The following is a 20324-nucleotide window of genomic DNA, read 5'->3' as shown; positions in this document are numbered from 1 at the left end:
TTAATATTTATTTATTGATTTTTATTATTAAAATTCCGACTTATTTTAAAATAATTTTTTTCAATTATAAAATATTTTAATTAATGATGCATTATTGAAATAAAAATAATAAAAATTTGTTCAAACTACGTTTAGCTAATTTTATTATAGTAATAACATTCGTAAATTTAGCTTAGAGTATATTCATCTCATATTATTTTATTTATACCCTATAATATTAGTAAAAATGAAAAGACTTTAAGTATGTTTGTTAATTTTAATATGATTAAAGAGGTTTTAAAAGTATATATTTTATAGTATTATTAATAGGTTGATATTTAAATAATATTTAGTTGATTATATATTTAGGAATATTACAAGAATGTATTATGTTATCTTATATAATATATTGGAAAACGCTATAAATAGTCATTAATCAGCCTATTTTAAAATAAAAAGGTTATCAAATAATTAAATTTAATGCGACTGGGAGTTTATTACCTTCAAATAGTGGTCAAAAGTCACAACAATTAATACGTATAATAATGTTTAAAATATAATAGATATAAAGGTTATGCTTGATAAAGATTATTATTAGCACGTTAATAAAATAATTACCTTTATAGTGCAATAATTAATATTTATTAATCGAAATTTTAACGCCTTTTCTTAATATTTCTTTGACTCTAATATATTAGTAAATAAATGAATATAATTAAGTGAAGAAACCAGCAATCAGTATTTTTTAATATATAACTATTAGTTAATCTTAATAAATTTTTGAAAATGTAGTAGAATATTGATAAGCATACTCTTTAGTTTTCTATGTTGACTTTTGACTCAACTAATATGGATTAAATCTTATCAGTAACATATATACCGAAGACAGTTAACTATAATCATATAATTTAAAGGGCGCTTTATACTCCTTCAATAAAGTCTGTTCTGAAGCAAAAATCGTACTACGACCTGCCGGGGCGGATCGACGAGAAGTGCCAGCAAAAGCTGCACAAGCTGGACGCCATCAAGTCCGCCAGGCAGCTGCAGTACAGGGAGCAGTACGAGGTGGTTGAGCGGCCCAAGACGCAGTGCGGGAGGGCGACGCCGAGGCAGCCGGCAGTGCGAACGCCGAGCCCCCTCCGAACTGGCGCGATCCGGAGGGAGCTGAGCCACTTCGTGAAGTACCATGCGGTCGAGTGAGCGGGTGATGCTATTGGGGCGCGACGATCCTCCGCTGCGGGCGCTCACCGTTGCACCAGCCCCAGGTCCAGGCGGTTGTGCATCTCTCCGCCGCACACGACGCAGGTCTCGTCGTTCTTGAAGGTCACGACGCTCTTCTCGCACCGGGCGCACACGGCCTCGAACTGCCAGATCTCGCGCTCCACGATGCGGTGGTTGAGCTGCAGGCAGCGCTTCCAGCGCTCGAGGTACACCTTCTGGCAGTCCAGGCAGTGGAAGCAGGCCACCGCCTGGTTCTCGTAGCGGGCCTCCTCGAAGCGGATGGGCGCCGGGAGGTGGAACTGCCGCGTGCGCGTCCGCTCGAGCTGCTCGAGCTGCAGGGCCTGCTGGTGCAGGAAGTCCTGGTACTCCCGCGCGAGGCCGCGGCTGAGGTCCAGGAAGCGGAACTGGCCCGTGAGGCGCTGCTGCCGGAACTCGAGCTGCTGGTTCAGCGCGCGGAACTGCCGGTCGTAGTGGCGGTTGCACAGCAGCAGCTCCCCGAAGACGGGGCTGGCGCAGTGCAGCAGCCGGCAGGTGCGGGGCCGCTGCCCCAGGTTGATGAGCTGCGCCTGGCTGTCGACCACGAGGCAGTACGTATCCCTTTTGGCGGTGAACAGCCGGAAGTTCACGAGCGCGTACAGCGCGCCCTGCTCCAGCGCCACGCCAAGGGGGAAGGCGACCACGGCGGCCGAGCTGTCCGCGAAGAGCGTGAAGGTGGGTGTCACGCGCTGGGGGACCGCCAGGAAGACGTGCGCGTCCGGGGCGAACGAGCACGCCGAGAGCTACGGCCTGGGGTGCACCAGCCCGGGCAGGTCCCGCAGCAGGCCCAGGTGCAGCTCCTTGCGCTGGACGGCGGCGTGCAGGCGGACGGCTGCCGGTGTGGCGGAGAGGGTGTAGGGCGGCAGGCTCAGCGAGTCCATTATGGAGGGGAGCTTCGCCCAGAGTCAGTGAGAGGGAGCGGCTCACATCAGCTTCGCCGGATCGAAGTTGGCGGCGTGGCGCTTGAAGGTCTTCTGGAAGTACTGGGCGGCCTGCTTGTAGTTGATGGGCTTGGTCCCCAGTAGCTCGCTGTACACCTCCGCCACGCGCTTCATGAACCTGTCGGTGTTCTGAATGACCTTGCGCTCGCGCGCCTCCAGGTACAGCTTGGCGGCGTGCGCCTTGCTCTGCACCACGATGTCGAAGCTGAACATGACCTCCATGAAGGCCAGGAAGTAGTTGTCGTCCTTGACGGTGTTCAGGGGCATGAACGGCATTATCGCCGAGAAAGGTTACTATTATCTTCCCTATTAGATAGCTCCCTGATATAACTCTTTGTCGCTCCGCCGCTCCTGGCGAGTGGAAAATGCAAGTGCCGCACGCGGTCCACTGTGGCAGGGCCTTTCGCTGCGGCCCGTGCGCCAGTCTGGGATGCCAGTGCGAGATTGGAGTGCGGGGTGCCTCTGCGCAGGGTCCCACCGCCCAACGGTCCCGGACAGCGGACTGCCACGAGCCAGCCCGCGGGCCCGGATGTTCTGGCGGGCGGGTACCGATTCTATGCATCCTCTGTTGTAGGTCCAGTGGCGAGGCAGCGCGGCCCTGCAGAGCACGAAGAGACAGACGGATGCGTGGTGCAGAATTTTGCGTGCAGGGCTCCCCGCCGGCAGTAATCGGTCGCCACCGCCCGGCACGCGCAGGATCGTGCTATCACGCCCTAAGCACGGCGCAATCTCAACCAAAGCATTGCCCTATCCGTAAACTGAAAATAATTTTTATACTATTTAATGCTATAATTTGATAAAATGAAATACGCAGCAATACTTCACTCGAAAAATTATCCCAAATCGACGCCCTCACCTTCTTCGTTGATAGCGGCAAAATCGCCTTCCTCTTTGCTGTTTTGCAGCCGCAAGCAGGCTCTGCACACTCTGGTCAAATCAACAAAGTACAGCATTTCCGGTGCTAAGTTCGCGTCGCACTTTGTGAAGACCTTTGAGCTCAATTGGAGCGCAAAATCGTTTTGAATTTTGAGCTGCTCCTCCAAATTTGGAAAATTTGGCCTGAAAACAACGTGATAGGGGCGGTATGGAAGCCAATTTCGTTGAAATTCCAGGGCAGCGAGCGAGTTGTCGGCGAATTTCAAATCTCGCATAAGCTATCTTTTGTCTTTTTGCAACTGCCTAAAGTAGACTTAGATTAGCTGTTTTCCTTAGTTTAGTATGGTAATTAGTGCCGATAAGTCTTTTAAAATAAGGTCAGCTTGGAGCATTTAGAGCGCCTCAAAGTTGATTTCAATATTTTATTTTTAAGACTCCAATGTGCGGAGGTCATCGACTGTTGGCCTTGTAGGCTTGAAATAAGGGAACTTTTCTAAAATGAACTAGTTGAGACGCTTTTCTGCACGAGTAAAATTTAGCTTTAAGTGGGGAAATATATGCTTCATTTAGAATGGTTTGTGGAAGGTAAAGTAATTAATAATTATAGTCAATGAATAATTTTTAAGTTATATATTATAATAAACATAATTATCTAAGTCAGAAAATGATAGCTCTTGCAACGATTGATGTTATACTTACATTTACTCTAGCTTCTTACGCTCATCAAATGTACTCGTTGAAAAAATAGTCGATAGTTGTGCCACCTAACTAAAGTATATATATCAACTCTTCACAAAATTTATAGATTAATTTTTCAACATAAAACTTTTAGATATATAAAACCGGCTCAGCACCCCATTTAACATTGGAATATAAAAATTTTACTACATCAAGGACTTTATTTTTATAAGAAAGTACTAATTTTGGGGTATTGTAAGGACTAAATTAACTTTATATTAAAACTAATGAAGATGCAATTTTAGAGCTTGTTATCACAAATTCAAAATTAGACAATGTATTTATATAGAGAACTGCTATTTTTATTGTTAAAAAGGATTAGTAGATTTTCTATGAATTTACAACTAATGCTATGGATTTGTTTGAATTTTCTATTGAGTAAATTTCTCTAGATAATATTTAAACTTCGTCTACAACATATATTTATGATTAGTACAGTAATATTATTACATATCGTTAGTTAAAGAAATTGACAAAAGCTTTTACACCTTAATAAGAAATAGTTATACATTTATAGAATTAATTTCTTTCGTATGAGAGCTAAGATAATATTGAAATATTACAAAATTCAACATTTAACTATCCAGTTATACTGAAAAATACAAACTAATATAATAATATCTACTTGGTGACTAGCTCTCCTAGTATTTTATAGAAAAGTGGGTGCAAAGATATCTTTGCATTTACTGTTTCATTTTACATAATAACAATATTTTCAATGTTATTCAATAAATACAATGCTAATTATTAATAATGACTGAGTTTTATTTACACTTACTGAAAAATATGTATGTAATCATATCAAACCCAAAAGCTAACATTTTAACTTTAACTAACTTCCATGTTATCTACATTACTCTATTCATCTATTTTACTAATATAACTGAAGTCATAACACTCGCTACCTCCATGTATTTTACACTTCTTCTCTCCAAACCAACAATAATTGGTATCAGTTTGTTATGCCTCTTATTAACAATAAGTATCGTTAAGCATTGCTTAAAAAGACGAACTCTTTACTTACGATTACATTTATTGAGAAATATCATAACTAACTGGTCTGCTTAAATTAATTGTTGGCATACCTAAAGTCGGAATATCCGCACCCATTCTGACCAAAAAATTATACTAATAGTACTATATATTATATAATCTTAATAAAATCATTCTTAATTAACATAAATATTGAGTTAAAAATTACATTAATATGCTTATTAATTTTATACATATAAAATTAGAAAAGATAATTATAATTCTTTTTGTGAAAGTTATTAATATTATTCGGAACTAAAGATCATTTCTATTATATAAACATATTAATTTATAAGTTTACCTAAATGTTTAAAAAATATAACTAATATTTATATATCAGTTATAGCTACTAATATATTTTCATATACTTTCGTTTATTTTGTATATATTCTATCAAGGTATAATTATAATATTAATATAATATTAAGTAAATCACTTTTTAACAAATGCATCCATAAGATTTATTAAAAAAGATTTCACCCTGGTTTCCTCATTTTGACGATTTCACAATAAATGGTCTTTAGCTTGAAGGTGATCGTCTGATCAGGTCCATCTTATTTTCAGTCTCTATTTCAGAGCATCTAATCGACTATGCAATTGCTAATAATTTTGACGCCATTTTCGTGCACCATGGATATTTCGGAAAAAAATTTTTCTGCTTTTAACGCACAGAAGCTTCAAAATTAAGAAAGCTTTGTAGAGCCGGAATTTCAGTTTTTGCTTATCATTTACCTTTAGATGGTTAGGAGGAATTTGGTCATAATGCAGTTATTTCACGTGAAATAGGTCTTACTGATTGTGTTAGATAATCATGTGGTTTTGTCGGTAAAAATTCTTTAAAACTTACATGTACCCAAATTGCAGAAAAGCTTAATACGTTTTTTGGAGAGGAAAACTATAAGATAACAGTAACCTCAGAATCTAAATTTGGTCCAAAATCAATTGGAAACTCACTTTTATGGTAGAGTCAAGAGGTACCTGAAAAAATTTTCGTTTGTAGTGGTGGGAGTGGTAATGCTGCTGAAAGTGTTTTTGGAGACTGTCAACTTTTTATTTTAGGCGAGATTAGTGAGTATCACCCCATAAATAGTTTAGAAAACGGGTTAGGTTTGTTAGTTTTAGGCCATTGGAGAAGCGAGTAAGCAGGTATTTGGGCAATTCAAAAGAAGTTTGACGAAATGGATTTCAAGACTGAATACTTAAAAGTTGAAAATGTTATTTGAGTGATAAATTGATATTTATAATGATTTTTAATATTGTAAAAGAATAATATCTTATTATGTGATAATATTAATTTCAAATTTTAAATTAAATTCAAATCTAGCTTAATCCCGGCTTATTTTTGTAAATTGCATCAAAGCTATAGATAAATATGTATAATAATTTTTTAAAAGATGAAATTAGTACATAGAATAGATAATCTGTGATCATAAAGTTATATTCAAATATAAATTAACAATATTAAAGACAGTTTATCATACATATAAAAAGTAGTCATCTAAGTATATAATAAATATTTATATAACTAGTAAACAGTTTTTTCAAATTATTATAAATTATTATATTACTTTAAAGTGTTATTAAATATATATCATTCCTTCCACTAAATGTCAATCACTAAAGTTTAATGTATTTAACTTTAAGATAAAGAAAAAATTGATTAAGAGTTAAGCTTATTAAAAGAAGATAACAATGAAGTCCATTTTGTTGCGTTTAAATATGTAGCAGGTAAAAAGGACTTAATTTACTTAGCTGAATCTGGAAAAGCTGAGGCATATGAGGATATTGAGAAATTCTTAGCTGACGAAGTTTGCTATATTTTATGGAGAGTTAATGGCGGCGATGATTCCTCAGTCAGAACCAAATTTTTATTTATATAGTGGGTTCCTGAAACAATCAAGTAGGTTACTCGTGTCCTAGCTGGACCACATGGCGAAGCTTTAAAAAGCTGTTTGGGCTATATACATGTTACTATTTAAGCTAGAAACTCAGATGAAATTAATAAAGATCTCGTTAGAGATAAAATTAGAGCTGCTGGTGGAGCTAGATATGACTCTAATGAAAGATTCGGTTAAGATGTTAAAGTTATCGAAGGATAAAAGTGATATAATATTATCTCATTTGCCACAATCCTAAGTTTATGTGGAAAATTCACCGATTTATTGATTCGTAATTAGCTTCAACGGCCTCATCCTTTAGGGCCACATGCCTACTTAGTACTAGTCTTTGAATTTAACCTTTTATTCTCTGTACGCTTTTCAATGCAACTAGATATAATAGCAAACACTGCCATGATAACTAATGATCCACAACCTCCAGGTCAAGCCATACAGAAGTGGTTAATTAGTTTGTTTTTGATATAGTATTTATATTATTTTTGTATTGTTTTTATTAATGAGTTACTCTATTTTATTACCAATAACTAAATCAAGAATTAAACCTAAGCCGATGAGTCGAGTTTATCATGAAATGCTGTTTAATATAAATGTAGAATCTGATGAAACTCACAAACTTAAGGTAAGTAATGAAAGCTTTATTAGAAAACTTTCATCGTCATGTATTTAGGACAACTAACAAGTTTTCCTATCAAACGGTAATAGTTTTTCTAGACCTAAATCATAGACGCCCCTATAACGGTATGAGTTTACACTAGATGATTTTAAAATTTCATAAGGTTTATAAAAGTATCGTGAACTTTTGTTTTAAAAAGTCGCACTTAGTGACTAAATAGTGCGTAATTATGATAAATTGAACAGAACAGCGCTTCAAGGAAAACTTAAATGATATATTAATATTATATATGTTATGCCATAAAATTTCAAATGGACAATTTAATATTAGTAGAGCATGTGGTTGAATCACTGCCTTAATCTATTAAAATATATGTTAAAAAATGGATATCAAGGTTAAAAAGACCAGCAAATTTATCATCAGAAAAATAAATAGTAGTAAAGTATTGTAAGCTATTAAGGCTTTAAGTTAAAGCTATTTTAGATAATAATATAAATAAGCTAGAGGATCCTTTTAATAAATTTCCCAAAGATAATATGCTTCTTGATATTCCAGATCATGTAATGGCTAGGTACTTACCAAAAATTGAACGCAAGAAATCAGTTGAATTTCTTGAAGAACTTAATATCTTAGAAAAATCATATCAGTAAGATCTAGCAAAATCTAATTAATTAAATTTAGAACTTTCTCAGGCCCCTCTATCATTTTCACCTCAGTCTAATTAATAGAAAAATGACTTAATGTTCTTAGATGAAATTGAAAAATCCATGAATATGTGCAAAACTAGAGCTAGTGATATGGACTAATAAAATCTTTCATTGTTGTAATCTTCGATTAACTAACTTGAGAAATCGTCAAGGATGATAAATAAATTACATATTAAAGAAAATGATTATTTCCACTCAAACCTTACCAGCATGGTTTAAGAAACCGAGTAAAATCTAATTTAATTTTAGAAAAAGATAAATTAAAATAATATTCTTATTAAGAAGGCTGTTGAAATCATTACGAACCAGTCAAGCTTAGTTGAAGTAACTTGTGGCGACGATTTTATCGATATCAGCTAGTGATTGGTATTTAATATATTATTTTAATAACCTTTTTGAACCTTCGCATAAATAAATGAAGCTAAAATCACTCTATCTAGCGTTATATAACCGAGTAAACGTAATAGGCTGGCTCATTATTTTTTTTATGAACCTCACTAACCCCATTTAATGCTGTAAGATCCTCACTTTCTTTTAACTCTTTATGGTCATGGATGTACTTCACGCTATATTAAAATTTACTTCATCTAAACCACTAATTGTATTCATATAAATAGCTTCAAGAGTATATTTAATAGCTATTTTTGCATAAAATTATCCAATTTACTGTATTTTCTGGCGGCTTATGGTAGGAGCTTGGGCATCTGCCGAGGTAGTAAGATACTAATACTACTCATTTTAAACCTTAAAATGGTTACGTTATTCAGCTTTCTTGCTTTTATACCCAATAGGTGTTTTCTTTGGCGAGATTCCGCTAATTTATTAACATTTCTAGCGTTAATTTAATGTGTTGGATTTGATAGCTTTATTAATTTACGTACCAGGTTTTCCACTTCTTTTTAAACATATGCTAATTGCTAGAAAACGTGTTTTGAAGTAGCGGAAATAGGAGCAGAGTTAGTGAGAGAATTTGATTAAAATATTAAATTAATTCACTTGATTGTTTTCAAATTTTCTAATACGGTTGCCTGCTCTTAAATATCCCTCAAAATGTTTACACTTCCTGCACTCACCGCTTCAATCTACGATTCAACTTCTACCATTAGCCTGGCAACTTACGAAATTTTAGCGTTTGGGTTTTTAGGTTTTTGGTTCAAATCCTGATACAATTGTTATTAAACTGATGCAATTTTTGCAATTTCCTATCTTTAATTTTCCTGCTTTGAAGTGAGTTTATCAAGTAGAAGAGAAAATGTTTCTAGTTAATTATAAATTTCGTAATTTCTTTGATCTTACTATAAAATTCCTGCAGAAATTTCACTAAATTGTGTTGCTTACATTTCTAGCTCTTAAGAAAGACGTTTGACATGCTCTTCTGGAGCTAAGTAAAGATCTTATTGCGAAAGTGTGATAGGCTACGGTAGTGAGGAATTTACAGTAGTAGCTGAAGCTCCAAAGTTGCCGAATCCCGCTGTAGCTGGTTTTTGTGCACCAAATGTTCCAAATGTAGTTGTTGGCTAAGCTGAACCAAATGTTGTGGCAGGTTGAGTAGTGCCAAACGCTGAAGTTGGTTATTATATTGTAGAAGGTGCTGTACCACCGAAAGAGAAGCCAGTAGTAGGCTTAGCTGCTGCGCCTCCAAAATTAAAGGCCATTTTAAAATTTGGAGTGGTATTATCTTAGTATTTAATGTATAATAACATTACTTAAAATTATTTTAGGTTAAAGGTTGACAAACTAAAGGTTCGTGACTAAAAAATAATAACATGAGTGAATTTACTTATTATTCAGTATATGCTTAAAATATCAGACTAGCTTATGCAAAAGGTTAACCACAATAATTTTGATGTTAGATAATTACAACTACTTACCTAAAACAATATCTTTCATTGCATGTGATTCTCTGGTTGCAGATTTTGTTGAGATTGCGCCGTGCTTAGGGCGTGATAGCACGATCCTGCGCGTGCCGGGCGGTGGCGACCGATTACTGCCGGCGGGGAGCCCTGCACGCAAAATTCTGCACCACGCATCCGTCTGTCTCTTCGTGCTCTGCAGGGCCGCGCTGCCTCGCCACTGGACCTACAACAGAGGATGCATAGAATCGGTACCCGCCCGCCAGAACATCCGGGCCCGCGGGCTGGCTCGTGGCAGTCCGCTGTCCGGGACCGTTGGGCGGTGGGACCCTGCGCAGAGGCACCCCGCACTCCAATCTCGCACTGGCATCCCAGACTGGCGCACGGGCCGCAGCGAAAGGCCCTGCCACAGTGGACCGCGTGCGGCACTTGCATTTTCCACTCGCCAGGAGCGGCGGAGCGACAAAGAGTTATATCAGGGAGCTATCTAATAGGGAAGATAATAGTAACCTTTCTCGGCGATAATGCCGTTCATGCCCCTGAACACCGTCAAGGACGACAACTACTTCCTGGCCTTCATGGAGGTCATGTTCAGCTTCGACATCGTGGTGCAGAGCAAGGCGCACGCCGCCAAGCTGTACCTGGAGGCGCGCGAGCGCAAGGTCATTCAGAACACCGACAGGTTCATGAAGCGCGTGGCGGAGGTGTACAGCGAGCTACTGGGGACCAAGCCCATCAACTACAAGCAGGCCGCCCAGTACTTCCAGAAGACCTTCAAGCGCCACGCCGCCAACTTCGATCCGGCGAAGCTGATGTGAGCCGCTCCCTCTCACTGACTCTGGGCGAAGCTCCCCTCCATAATGGACTCGCTGAGCCTGCCGCCCTACACCCTCTCCGCCACACCGGCAGCCGTCCGCCTGCACGCCGCCGTCCAGCGCAAGGAGCTGCACCTGGGCCTGCTGCGGGACCTGCCCGGGCTGGTGCACCCCAGGCCGTAGCTCTCGGCGTGCTCGTTCGCCCCGGACGCGCACGTCTTCCTGGCGGTCCCCCAGCGCGTGACACCCACCTTCACGCTCTTCGCGGACAGCTCGGCCGCCGTGGTCGCCTTCCCCCTTGGCGTGGCGCTGGAGCAGGGCGCGCTGTACGCGCTCGTGAACTTCCGGCTGTTCACCGCCAAAAGGGATACGTACTGCCTCGTGGTCGACAGCCAGGCGCAGCTCATCAACCTGGGGCAGCGGCCCCGCACCTGCCGGCTGCTGCACTGCGCCAGCCCCGTCTTCGGGGAGCTGCTGCTGTGCAACCGCCACTACGACCGGCAGTTCCGCGCGCTGAACCAGCAGCTCGAGTTCCGGCAGCAGCGCCTCACGGGCCAGTTCCGCTTCCTGGACCTCAGCCGCGGCCTCGCGCGGGAGTACCAGGACTTCCTGCACCAGCAGGCCCTGCAGCTCGAGCAGCTCGAGCGGACGCGCACGCGGCAGTTCCACCTCCCGGCGCCCATCCGCTTCGAGGAGGCCCGCTACGAGAACCAGGCGGTGGCCTGCTTCCACTGCCTGGACTGCCAGAAGGTGTACCTCGAACGCTGGAAGCGCTGCCTGCAGCTCAACCACCGCATCGTGGAGCGCGAGATCTGGCAGTTCGAGGCCGTGTGCGCCCGGTGCGAGAAGAGCGTCGTGACCTTCAAGAACGACGAGACCTGCGTCGTGTGCGGCGGAGAGATGCACAACCGCCTGGACCTGGGGCTGGTGCAACGGTGAGCGCCCGCAGCGGAGGATCGTCGCGCCCCAATAGCATCACCCGCTCACTCGACCGCATGGTACTTCACGAAGTGGCTCAGCTCCCTCCGGATCGCGCCAGTTCGGAGGGGGCTCGGCGTTCGCACTGCCGGCTGCCTCGGCGTCGCCCTCCCGCACTGCGTCTTGGGCCGCTCAACCACCTCGTACTGCTCCCTGTACTGCAGCTGCCTGGCGGACTTGATGGCGTCCAGCTTGTGCAGCTTTTGCTGGCACTTCTCGTCGATCCGCCCCGGCAGGTCGTAGTACGATTTTTGCTTCAGAACAGATCTATATGATGGAACAAACGGAACCCTCTAAATAATGTTATTATAACCAACTTTTTTAGGAATATAGGTTTTTTATTGTAGAGAGTCCATATTTATGCAATCAAAAGTCAGTTTTGAAAACTATATGATGTCTTTTTCAATTTGATGCTCCATTTTTTGAAAATATTTATATGATGCAAATGATATTTGTTTTCATGAATGTAAAATTTATTGTTTTATAGTTTCTAGAATTTATCTATGTGAATACTTAAATCAAACCAAAAATATCTTTAAGGTTTGGACAAAAGATATATATTGGTTTATAATATAGGAAATAGTTTGTTTATAAAGTATTAATAATAGCATTCTTTGTTATTATAACTATAGAATTCCTTTCTAACGGACAATAAATTATAATTATATAATTATTAGTAACTAATTTCTTTTCGATTTAAAAAACGATTATGTATCTAAATTTACATTAATTGAATATAATTTTTAATAATAATTATATACATAAGATTATATAATACTAATATATTTATAAGATATATTGTTTCAATCCAGTTAAACAACATTTTTATTATATTTGGCTAATACTGTAAACATATAAATTAATTACATTTTTAAAACATATCTATTAATATAAAATATTATTTTATTGCTTGAGTCGATGATAACTTAGATACCACTTCTTTTCTTGTAATGCCTCACAAAATAAAAGCATCAGTATGTTAAGGCTGCCAAAACTGCCTGACTTAATGTCCTGCTGATGCAATTAGTCTTGTCAACGAAAGCTGTTTTATAGATCCTGATGGTTGTGTGGATTGTGGTAACTGTAAAGCTGTATGTTAAAACAATGCAGTACTTGAAGCTGGCGAAGATGAGTGATTCATGCTTTGACTTAATAATAATATAATTTGTTATTAGATCTATTTATCTCTATGCTGAACTAATAAACTTTATTAAACTTTTTTGCTTATTTATTATATAATAGTCCATATCTGTTAATTCGTTAACCTAAAAATAATTGATTTTTTAAAATATAATATCTCATATCCTATTCTGCCACTCCAAATTCTGAATGAACTGGTTTTAAATTGTTGCATCTGCCGATATTGACTAAATCTAAACCTTAATACCAACATTTTCTACGTCTCGTGATTAATTTTAACGTACTGCTCTTATGTTAGCTTCATCTCGTGGTCTTTAAAATGTAGTTGAGATTTTAGCGCCCTATGAATCAACACTTTAGGACGCAAATGGCATTACCGCGTCAATGTATGGTGCAGCAAGAGGATATTATTACAACGATCTTCTTATTGAGCAAACAATCCAATCAAACAATGGCTTCACAGCCCTTATGTATGCAACTATTTCAGGTTCGAGCCTTGCTGTTACTAAATTTTTAAAAGAAAAAAATATTATATCAAAAGAAGGATATACAGCTTCGCAACTCGCTCTATGTCTCGGAAATCTGACAATTTTTAATTAAATTAACGAAAATTGTGGTAAAATAACAAATCTGATGGCAGCCGCTGTTTCTGAAGAAGAAGTTGGTAGGTTTTCATAATTTCTCTAACATTAAGATGCGTTTAATCGCTCAAGTTTATGGTTCAGCTTAGATGCTGGAAACTTGAAAATGTCTGAACATCTACTAACAGAGCGCGATTTCTCAGATAAAAATAACACAACAATGCTTATGAAAGCCGCTGAAAGTGGTCTTTAAACACTTCTTCCATATTTTGTAAATCAACTTAAATCAGTTGATAATGACGGAAAAACAGCACTGATGTATGCAGCAGCGAACAATAATTCAAACTGTATTAATGAATTAATCTCAGAAATTTCAATGCAAGATAATTCAGGGAAAACAGCTAGTATGTATGCTGCTGAAAATGGTCATGTAGAATGTTTAGCTCTCTTAATTACTGAAGAAAGTATAATTTTAGACAAGTAAAATAGGCATTTGATGCACTATGTTGTTAACCATGCCCAAAATAATGCAATTCTTCCACAAATTGTTTAAAACTTCTAAAATAATGTTGATTTAGAAGGCAAATCCTCGCTTATTTATGCGTGTGAATGCGATAATTTTGCTGCTGTTTCGTTCCTTCTTTAATACGAAAAAGATACTCTTCCACCTACTTAAAATACACCTTCTATGCATGCAGCTTTGAGTAATTCTGTTCACTCAATTGATGTTGTTGCTGAGACTTTCAAAAAACGTAAAAATGCAAAAGGAGAAACTGCTATTGATTTAGCACTTTAAAATGATGCTGGAAAGGTAGTTCCAGTACTGTTATAAAGAGATTTCATACAAAATGTGATGCTTCGTGCTTGTGCTGCAAACAAATTTTAAGTAGTAAAAGTCATTTCAGATGTCGCACGCTTTGGATCATCAAAGTTAACTAATTTTATATATAATGTACAATAATAGTAAATATGCAAAAAAGAGCTAGAAAGTCTTACTAAAAAGTTTTTAAATTTTACTGATAATATCCCTGCTTTGTTTGTTGCTATTTAAGCAGGGTCTAGCGAGTGTGTTAGAGTTCTTATAAAATCATAGAGTAATGTATTTCTAAAGGATGGTACAACTCCTCTAATGTTTTATATAAAATGTGACTCTAATCTAGATTCGAAAGCTGAAAATTCACTTATTTTAGCAAATTCTGGTAAGTAGCTTAAAGATGGTACCAGTGCTCTTATGATGGCTTCATTTAAGGGTACAAATTTAGGATTAATTCGTAATTTGGTAAAGTTCGAAAAAAACCTGCTGAATAAGGAAGGTAAAAGAGCCATCGAATTTGCTAATTCAGATGCCGTTTTGAAGTGTTTGGAGTGAAAAATAAGATTAATTATTTAGTATTATTATTTTTAAGTATGATAATTATTTGTAAATTTTTATACTGATTGAAATTACGCCACAAAAAATTAAAGATTATGAAAATCGTTGCTACTCTAAGTATATTATAATGTTCTTAAAGTAAATTAAAATCAGTGTGCTAAGGCGTTAATTAATCATCTTCATTAAGTTAGGTATCTAATTATTTTTATAAAATATCAATTTCAGTTTTAATATTAATGATACTATGAGGAAGCAATAAAATATATATTAATCCATAAAATAAAAGAAATATGTAATTTTTAATTATTGGGAACAATATTATACTAAGAAAATCGTATTATTCGACTATATGATACTTATACTACAAAAAAGTTTTATTTTATTTTATAAATAGACAAATGTCAAAATTTAGTTAGATAAGGGTGAAACTATAGATATTAAAATATATTCCATTTAAATATAAATATTGAAAACATCAATAGTCATCGCCTCTGCTAAATACTTCTTTGCCCCAATCAGCTACCATAAAAGTATGTTCAAACTAAGAAACATAGCAACCCTTTTTGTCATTCAACTTGGGATAATCGTTGACATATCCAGATTTAACTAAAGACCCTAAAGACATACCATAGTTTTAAATCTTCATCGTATCAAGCCATCTAGGACACCAAGCAAGCGTGCTAAATGAAGTTTTAAGAGTAGTAAAAAGAGTTTTAGCTGCAGCAGTTCCTTTGATAGCAGCTAAAGGAAGCTTGACAGCTTATGGAGCAAGCATAAAATGAGATGTTGGGTATTCTTCATGAATTTCACCTTTACCGGTACTAGCAAAAGTTTCACAAGCATACACTTCTCCATCCTTCATGCGGGAATGATCCTTAGATCCCTTATGAAGAGGAATTGATCTTCCAGCATGTATACAATAACGATCTACCTAATGACCACAAAGATTACGTACAGGTTAAATCGGTTTACCTTCGTATTCAAAAGAGGTGATAACCTCCTCAATAGCTTTTCCTAATTCGCTAAGTGGTACATCTACACCTGCAGTTTTGATACCTATATCAGTAGCTTCCTTGGAGGCTTAACAAATAACATCTAGTTTAGGGTCCCAGTGCATAGAAAATGCAGAATCAATAATATAACCATCATAGTGGACACCAAAATCAACCTTAACAATATCTTTATCAGTTACTACATAAGTATCATTTGATAAAGGAGAGAAATGAGCTGCACAGTGATTAACGGACAAACCTAGTGGGAAAGCTTATCCCATTTTAGATTTAGTCATTGATTCAGCACCTTTGTTACCACACGCAGTTCTCAAAAAAGCTTCAATATCTTCAGCGACCTCAAACAAATCAACACCAGGAGAAATTTTTGTTCTAGCATATTCTCTGACTTTACGATGAACTTCAGCAGCTTTTCTATATTTTTCTCTAATTTCAAGTCTGTCAGGTACAGTCTCAGGATGATCTTCTGTTGACCAAAGAAGTTAACCAACTTTTTCAGGCATGAGTGAAGGAATGGGAAAATAATTATGTGGAATTATATATTATTATAAAGGTTTATTATCAAATCTATTTTGTATAAAAATAAAAGTTTGTATCATCATTCTAATGTCGGCCTTTTCTTTATATATACACTTTATACACATCTCTTTTCTTCACTATCCTAATATTAAGCAAAATTTAATTATTTGCACTTTGGAAGTCTTATTATATTTCCTGTAGGGGATTATGATTATAATTTAAGCTTTTTATTGAATTTTATATCTACTGAAGAGTAGTTTTTTAATTTTTGTTCCAATGGTTTAAATTGTATATTGTATGACTAGCTCGGCCTAATAGGTATAATATCCACTTATAATTCTAGATTTGATGTATTTATATTACAAGTTTATGCAGAAATGCACCTAATTATAGATAAGCTTTATATGGCCTAATCTATTTTCTATGTGTATTATTTGCTATCATTTTTTTAACTGATTTATTCGGTCTGTGTGAAGGTAGATTTTCTATTCAGCTCATATGCACCAGAGATAGAATATAAAATAATGCGTGCCTATCTGATTTGGGTGAGTAAATCATTTTTCAATAGATTTGTGTTCATAAAAGTTAGAATGATAATATTTATTATACTTATTCTGTATTTATTTTCTGTTTCTTCCACTCCTTAATGTTAGCGAAATAACTCAAAAAGTTTTGGAGACCTAAATTTTAGGAAGATGCTGAGAAATATTATCCTGTATAGGTATTTTTAGACTATGGTTATACTAAGGCAACTTGTCCTTGTTGCAATACACTTTATTGGCGTAGAACATCTGCGTCAGAAACTTGTGGGGATTCTGACTGTTTAAAGTCTTATACTTTTATCAAATAAGATCCATTAGATATTACTCCAGAATAAGTCTTTTAATCGTTTAAGGATCATTTTACTACCACTGATATACCACATACTTTAGTCAATCGTTACCCAGTCGTCGCTCGGTGGAGAGATGACTGCGAATTCACTGCAGCGGGAATCTAGTGTTATTAACCATTTTGTGTTACTGGTGAGGTAGATCCACCAGCCAATCCCCTTATATAAGCTTAGTTCTGTTTAAGATTTAATGATTTAGACTCTATTGGCCTCTCAGGAAGACACTATTCTGGATTTAATATGTTAGGTATATAAGTTTTTAATAAGAAAGACTAAAGAGTATATTGGAATGAGGATATTGTGAGATATAATATTTAATGGTTAGAAAAGCTTGGAATTAATCTGGATGCTGTTACTTTTACTGCTGATTGCTGGGCTGGAGGTGGAAATTTAGGTCCATGTGTAGAATACTTTATCAATGGATTAGAAGTAGGAAATATGGTATTTATGTAATTTAAAACATTCCCAGATGGAACTCTTGAGGAGTTACCAGTATAGGTTGTAGATGTAGGAATAGGATTAGAAAGAATTCCATGGTTAATTTCTGGAAATGTCACTTCATACATTACAGCGTTCCCTACAGCTCTATAAACATTCACTAAATTAATTAGTTTTGATACAGCTAGACTAAACTCAGCTTCCTGGAAGCATTTCGGACCTCGGTCATGTTTACTTAATGTGGATGAATGTGAGGATATTGCAAAAACGTGGGACAGTATTGCATCGGATTCTAATATTGAAAAAACCTAATTTCAATCTGAAATTGAAATTGTTAGAGATATTTATATTGTTTTAGATCATTTACGTTCACTATTAGTAGCTATTTAGGATGGTGCTTTACCTTCTAATGTTGGAGGTGGTTGTAATCTTAGAAACGTTTTCAGACGTGTTCTTTCAATTCTTTAAAAGAATAATTGGATTCATATTGGTTTAGATGGAATTTATGAAATTATGGAATCACATAGAATCGATTTATAAAAAATATAAGGGCCAGATTCTTTCCCTGAATTTAAACCAATGAAATAGGTTCTTGATATTGAAATTTTAAGATGGAAAACTACTGATGCTGATGCTAAGTCTAAATTATAGAAACTGTTAAAGAAAAATCCTATTCTTAAATTAGATGATTGGGTAGTAGCCAGTACGACGTTTGGGATAGATCCTGATACTATCGCTTAAATTTCAGCATAGCCTATACCTAACGATTTATATAGTAAGATTTCTGAATAATAAGAACTTAACTAGGTTAAAACGCACTAAAAGTAGCTTTATGATACTCATGATCTATTACCTACTGAGCAAGTTTATTATACAGAAGAAAATGGCGAAGAAAAATTTATTTAAAATGATGCTAAGTTAGTAAAAATTATTGAAGATGTTGAGAATAAGAATAGTAAAACTATTTTTGTATTTGATAAAACTATTTTCTATCCTATTTCTGGCGGTTAAGCAAATGATATCGGTATCATCGTGACGGATTAAAACGAAACTATTGAAATTATCGATGTTAAAAAAGTTGGTCCTGTTGTCTTCCATTATGCTAAAAATACTCCAAAAATACCTTTTATTTCTTGTATAATGAAAATTGATGAAGAAAATAGATATCAATTAATGTGTCACCATACTGGTGCTCATGTGATTTCAGCAGCTTGTCGTTAAATTCTTGGTCCCCATATCTGGTAGGCTGGTGCTAAGAAAACTGCCAAAGAAGCTACTTTAGATATTACCCATTTCCGCTCATTAGACCCCGAAGAAGAACTTGAAATAGAGAAACTTTCTAACAGACTTGTCAGAAATTCTCTCCCAATAACTAAGGAGAACCTTCTTAAGAATGAAGCTGAAAATAGATATGGTTTCACACTTTATCAAGGAGGTGTCGTCCCAGGATCATCCGTTCGCTGTGTTTGCATCTAAAATACTGATTTTGAAGCTTGTTGTGGAACACATTTATCTAATACCTCAAGAATTGGTCTAATTCGTTTAATTAAGTCTAAAAGAGTTTCTGATGGTGTTGTTCGTTTAACTTTCGTTTGTGGTGAAGCAGCTTTAACTTATAGTGAAAGTTAACAGTAAATTATAAATAATCTGAAGACGTCTTGGGGTGTTGACTAATCACAGATTTTGCAAACTGCTGATAAGTTTTTTGATGGTTGGAAGAAACTTGGAAATAAAGTGGATTTGATCTAGGAAAAGCTATTTTAGGAGCGCTTAGATTCATTACATGGAATATAAATTGCTAAATTTAGTGTTTTTGAAGATACACCCACTCGTTATATCAGCCAGTTAGGTGAAATAATTGGTGAAAAATTCATCTAAAATGGTGAGCTAATCACTTAATTTATGTTTCTAGGTATTGATTTTGCTATTTTCGTTGCTAAAACAGGAGATTTCAAGACTGAAGTTGAATCTATTTTGGCGAAAAATGATGTTAAGCCAAAAGTTTCTCCATTAAAAGGTGGTAAGGGAAGGACTGCTTGGGTTATTGAAGGTGCCCAAGTTATTATGTGCGTTAAATTGAGCAAAATCCAAAAGGATGAAATTGCTAAATTGATGTGATGATTAAAAGTAATTATTATTTCATAACTAACATATAATTTATTTCCACTTTATACTAATGGATACTGAAATAAATAATAGTTTTTTCCATGTTGTAAATGTTGTTTTAATAGGAGCAATATTGGCTTTTTATAAAATTAAATAAATGATGCAAAAACCATCTCCAGCATTACTTTCAAGCACTAGCACTGTTCCTGATTCAGGTTAACCAGTTATTTTATAATGTCCAACCCTCATTGTATTAGTACTCAAATCAGCTAAAATATAGAAAGGTAAAATATGTGCCCAGGTTGGTCATGCAATATCTAGCGCATTTTTTTCTTAATCGACGGAAATCGAAAACTGGAAAGAGCACCATAAAATTGTGCTTTTTTACGTTGAAGATTTTGAAGAATTCCAGCGATTATCCAGCGTGGCAAAGGCTTAAAAGGTCTAATCAGACTATGTACAAGATGCTGGTCACACGCAATGCGAGGCTGGTACAGTTACAGTCGGTTGGATCGGTCCAGTTCTAGACAGCTAAATCGCTATGTACAGCTGTGGCCTCACCAAAGTAGAGTGAACCCTTTC

At 36.8% G+C, this 20324-nt stretch overlaps 17 protein-coding genes and 2 pseudogenes across 17 annotated transcripts; 12 read left to right on the top strand and 7 right to left on the bottom strand. All coding sequences in view use genetic code 6, as the record gives it.

The window, feature by feature from the left end:
- Window positions 1-905: 905 nt before the first annotated feature.
- On the bottom strand, window positions 906-2117 carry SS50377_26907 (Hypothetical protein; annotated as a pseudogene).
- A 42-nt stretch (window positions 2118-2159) lies between these two features.
- Window positions 2160-2915, bottom strand: SS50377_26906 (Hypothetical protein; annotated as a pseudogene).
- An 83-nt stretch (window positions 2916-2998) lies between these two features.
- Window positions 2999-3619, bottom strand: SS50377_26905 (uncharacterized protein; the record flags this gene model as incomplete). The annotated part of the gene is made up of 1 exon (XM_067910707.1): window positions 2999-3619. The coding sequence occupies one exon, from the start codon at window positions 3617-3619 to the stop codon at window positions 2999-3001; it is 621 nt and encodes a 206-aa protein (XP_067761394.1).
- Window positions 3620-3717: 98 nt separating this feature from the next.
- SS50377_26904 (uncharacterized protein) lies at window positions 3718-4548 on the top strand (the record flags this gene model as incomplete). Its single annotated transcript, XM_067910706.1, has 1 exon — window positions 3718-4548. The coding sequence occupies one exon, from the start codon at window positions 3718-3720 to the stop codon at window positions 4546-4548; it is 831 nt and encodes a 276-aa protein (XP_067761393.1).
- Window positions 4549-4592: 44 nt separating this feature from the next.
- SS50377_26903 (uncharacterized protein) lies at window positions 4593-4901 on the bottom strand (the record flags this gene model as incomplete). Its single annotated transcript, XM_067910705.1, has 1 exon — window positions 4593-4901. The coding sequence occupies one exon, from the start codon at window positions 4899-4901 to the stop codon at window positions 4593-4595; it is 309 nt and encodes a 102-aa protein (XP_067761392.1).
- A 368-nt stretch (window positions 4902-5269) lies between these two features.
- SS50377_26902 (Nif3-related protein) lies at window positions 5270-6046 on the top strand (the record flags this gene model as incomplete). Its single annotated transcript, XM_067910704.1, has 1 exon — window positions 5270-6046. The coding sequence occupies one exon, from the start codon at window positions 5270-5272 to the stop codon at window positions 6044-6046; it is 777 nt and encodes a 258-aa protein (XP_067761391.1).
- A 384-nt stretch (window positions 6047-6430) lies between these two features.
- SS50377_26901 (Cofilin/tropomyosin-type actin-binding protein) lies at window positions 6431-6928 on the top strand (the record flags this gene model as incomplete). Its single annotated transcript, XM_067910703.1, has 1 exon — window positions 6431-6928. One exon carries the CDS (start codon window positions 6431-6433, stop codon window positions 6926-6928), a length of 498 nt encoding a protein of 165 aa, XP_067761390.1.
- A 289-nt stretch (window positions 6929-7217) lies between these two features.
- SS50377_26900 (uncharacterized protein) lies at window positions 7218-7607 on the top strand (the record flags this gene model as incomplete). The annotated part of the gene is made up of 1 exon (XM_067910702.1): window positions 7218-7607. The coding sequence occupies one exon, from the start codon at window positions 7218-7220 to the stop codon at window positions 7605-7607; it is 390 nt and encodes a 129-aa protein (XP_067761389.1).
- Window positions 7608-7645: 38 nt separating this feature from the next.
- Window positions 7646-8404, top strand: SS50377_26899 (uncharacterized protein; the record flags this gene model as incomplete). The annotated part of the gene is made up of 1 exon (XM_067910701.1): window positions 7646-8404. The coding sequence occupies one exon, from the start codon at window positions 7646-7648 to the stop codon at window positions 8402-8404; it is 759 nt and encodes a 252-aa protein (XP_067761388.1).
- A 52-nt stretch (window positions 8405-8456) lies between these two features.
- SS50377_26898 (Very-long-chain (3R)-3-hydroxyacyl-CoA dehydratase) lies at window positions 8457-9005 on the top strand (the record flags this gene model as incomplete). The annotated part of the gene is made up of 1 exon (XM_067910700.1): window positions 8457-9005. The coding sequence occupies one exon, from the start codon at window positions 8457-8459 to the stop codon at window positions 9003-9005; it is 549 nt and encodes a 182-aa protein (XP_067761387.1).
- Window positions 9006-9033: 28 nt separating this feature from the next.
- Window positions 9034-9696, bottom strand: SS50377_26897 (uncharacterized protein; the record flags this gene model as incomplete). Its single annotated transcript, XM_067910699.1, has 1 exon — window positions 9034-9696. The coding sequence occupies one exon, from the start codon at window positions 9694-9696 to the stop codon at window positions 9034-9036; it is 663 nt and encodes a 220-aa protein (XP_067761386.1).
- Window positions 9697-9887: 191 nt separating this feature from the next.
- On the top strand, window positions 9888-10712 carry SS50377_26896 (uncharacterized protein; the record flags this gene model as incomplete). The annotated part of the gene is made up of 1 exon (XM_067910698.1): window positions 9888-10712. One exon carries the CDS (start codon window positions 9888-9890, stop codon window positions 10710-10712), a length of 825 nt encoding a protein of 274 aa, XP_067761385.1.
- Window positions 10713-10754: 42 nt separating this feature from the next.
- SS50377_26895 (uncharacterized protein) lies at window positions 10755-11648 on the top strand (the record flags this gene model as incomplete). Its single annotated transcript, XM_067910697.1, has 1 exon — window positions 10755-11648. One exon carries the CDS (start codon window positions 10755-10757, stop codon window positions 11646-11648), a length of 894 nt encoding a protein of 297 aa, XP_067761384.1.
- Window positions 11649-11692: 44 nt separating this feature from the next.
- Window positions 11693-12106, bottom strand: SS50377_26894 (uncharacterized protein; the record flags this gene model as incomplete). Its single annotated transcript, XM_067910696.1, has 1 exon — window positions 11693-12106. The coding sequence occupies one exon, from the start codon at window positions 12104-12106 to the stop codon at window positions 11693-11695; it is 414 nt and encodes a 137-aa protein (XP_067761383.1).
- Window positions 12107-12637: 531 nt separating this feature from the next.
- Window positions 12638-12823, top strand: SS50377_26893 (4Fe-4S ferredoxin iron-sulfur binding domain protein; the record flags this gene model as incomplete). Its single annotated transcript, XM_067910695.1, has 1 exon — window positions 12638-12823. The coding sequence occupies one exon, from the start codon at window positions 12638-12640 to the stop codon at window positions 12821-12823; it is 186 nt and encodes a 61-aa protein (XP_067761382.1).
- A 193-nt stretch (window positions 12824-13016) lies between these two features.
- On the top strand, window positions 13017-14777 carry SS50377_26892 (Ankyrin repeat-containing protein; the record flags this gene model as incomplete). Its single annotated transcript, XM_067910694.1, has 1 exon — window positions 13017-14777. The coding sequence occupies one exon, from the start codon at window positions 13017-13019 to the stop codon at window positions 14775-14777; it is 1761 nt and encodes a 586-aa protein (XP_067761381.1).
- Window positions 14778-15255: 478 nt separating this feature from the next.
- On the bottom strand, window positions 15256-16293 carry SS50377_26891 (Methionine aminopeptidase; the record flags this gene model as incomplete). The annotated part of the gene is made up of 1 exon (XM_067910693.1): window positions 15256-16293. The coding sequence occupies one exon, from the start codon at window positions 16291-16293 to the stop codon at window positions 15256-15258; it is 1038 nt and encodes a 345-aa protein (XP_067761380.1).
- Window positions 16294-16955: 662 nt separating this feature from the next.
- On the top strand, window positions 16956-19754 carry SS50377_26890 (Alanyl-tRNA synthetase; the record flags this gene model as incomplete). The annotated part of the gene is made up of 1 exon (XM_067910692.1): window positions 16956-19754. The coding sequence occupies one exon, from the start codon at window positions 16956-16958 to the stop codon at window positions 19752-19754; it is 2799 nt and encodes a 932-aa protein (XP_067761379.1).
- A 58-nt stretch (window positions 19755-19812) lies between these two features.
- Window positions 19813-20316, top strand: SS50377_26889 (Peptidyl-tRNA hydrolase family protein; the record flags this gene model as incomplete). Its single annotated transcript, XM_067910691.1, has 1 exon — window positions 19813-20316. The coding sequence occupies one exon, from the start codon at window positions 19813-19815 to the stop codon at window positions 20314-20316; it is 504 nt and encodes a 167-aa protein (XP_067761378.1).
- Window positions 20317-20324: the final 8 nt, after the last annotated feature.

The sequence above is a fragment of the Spironucleus salmonicida genome, chromosome 7 (assembly GCF_000497125.1).
Source record: "Spironucleus salmonicida strain ATCC 50377 chromosome 7, whole genome shotgun sequence".
NCBI classification, from domain to species: domain Eukaryota; phylum Fornicata; order Diplomonadida; family Hexamitidae; genus Spironucleus; species Spironucleus salmonicida.
This window is presented reverse-complemented; position numbering and strand designations above follow the sequence as displayed.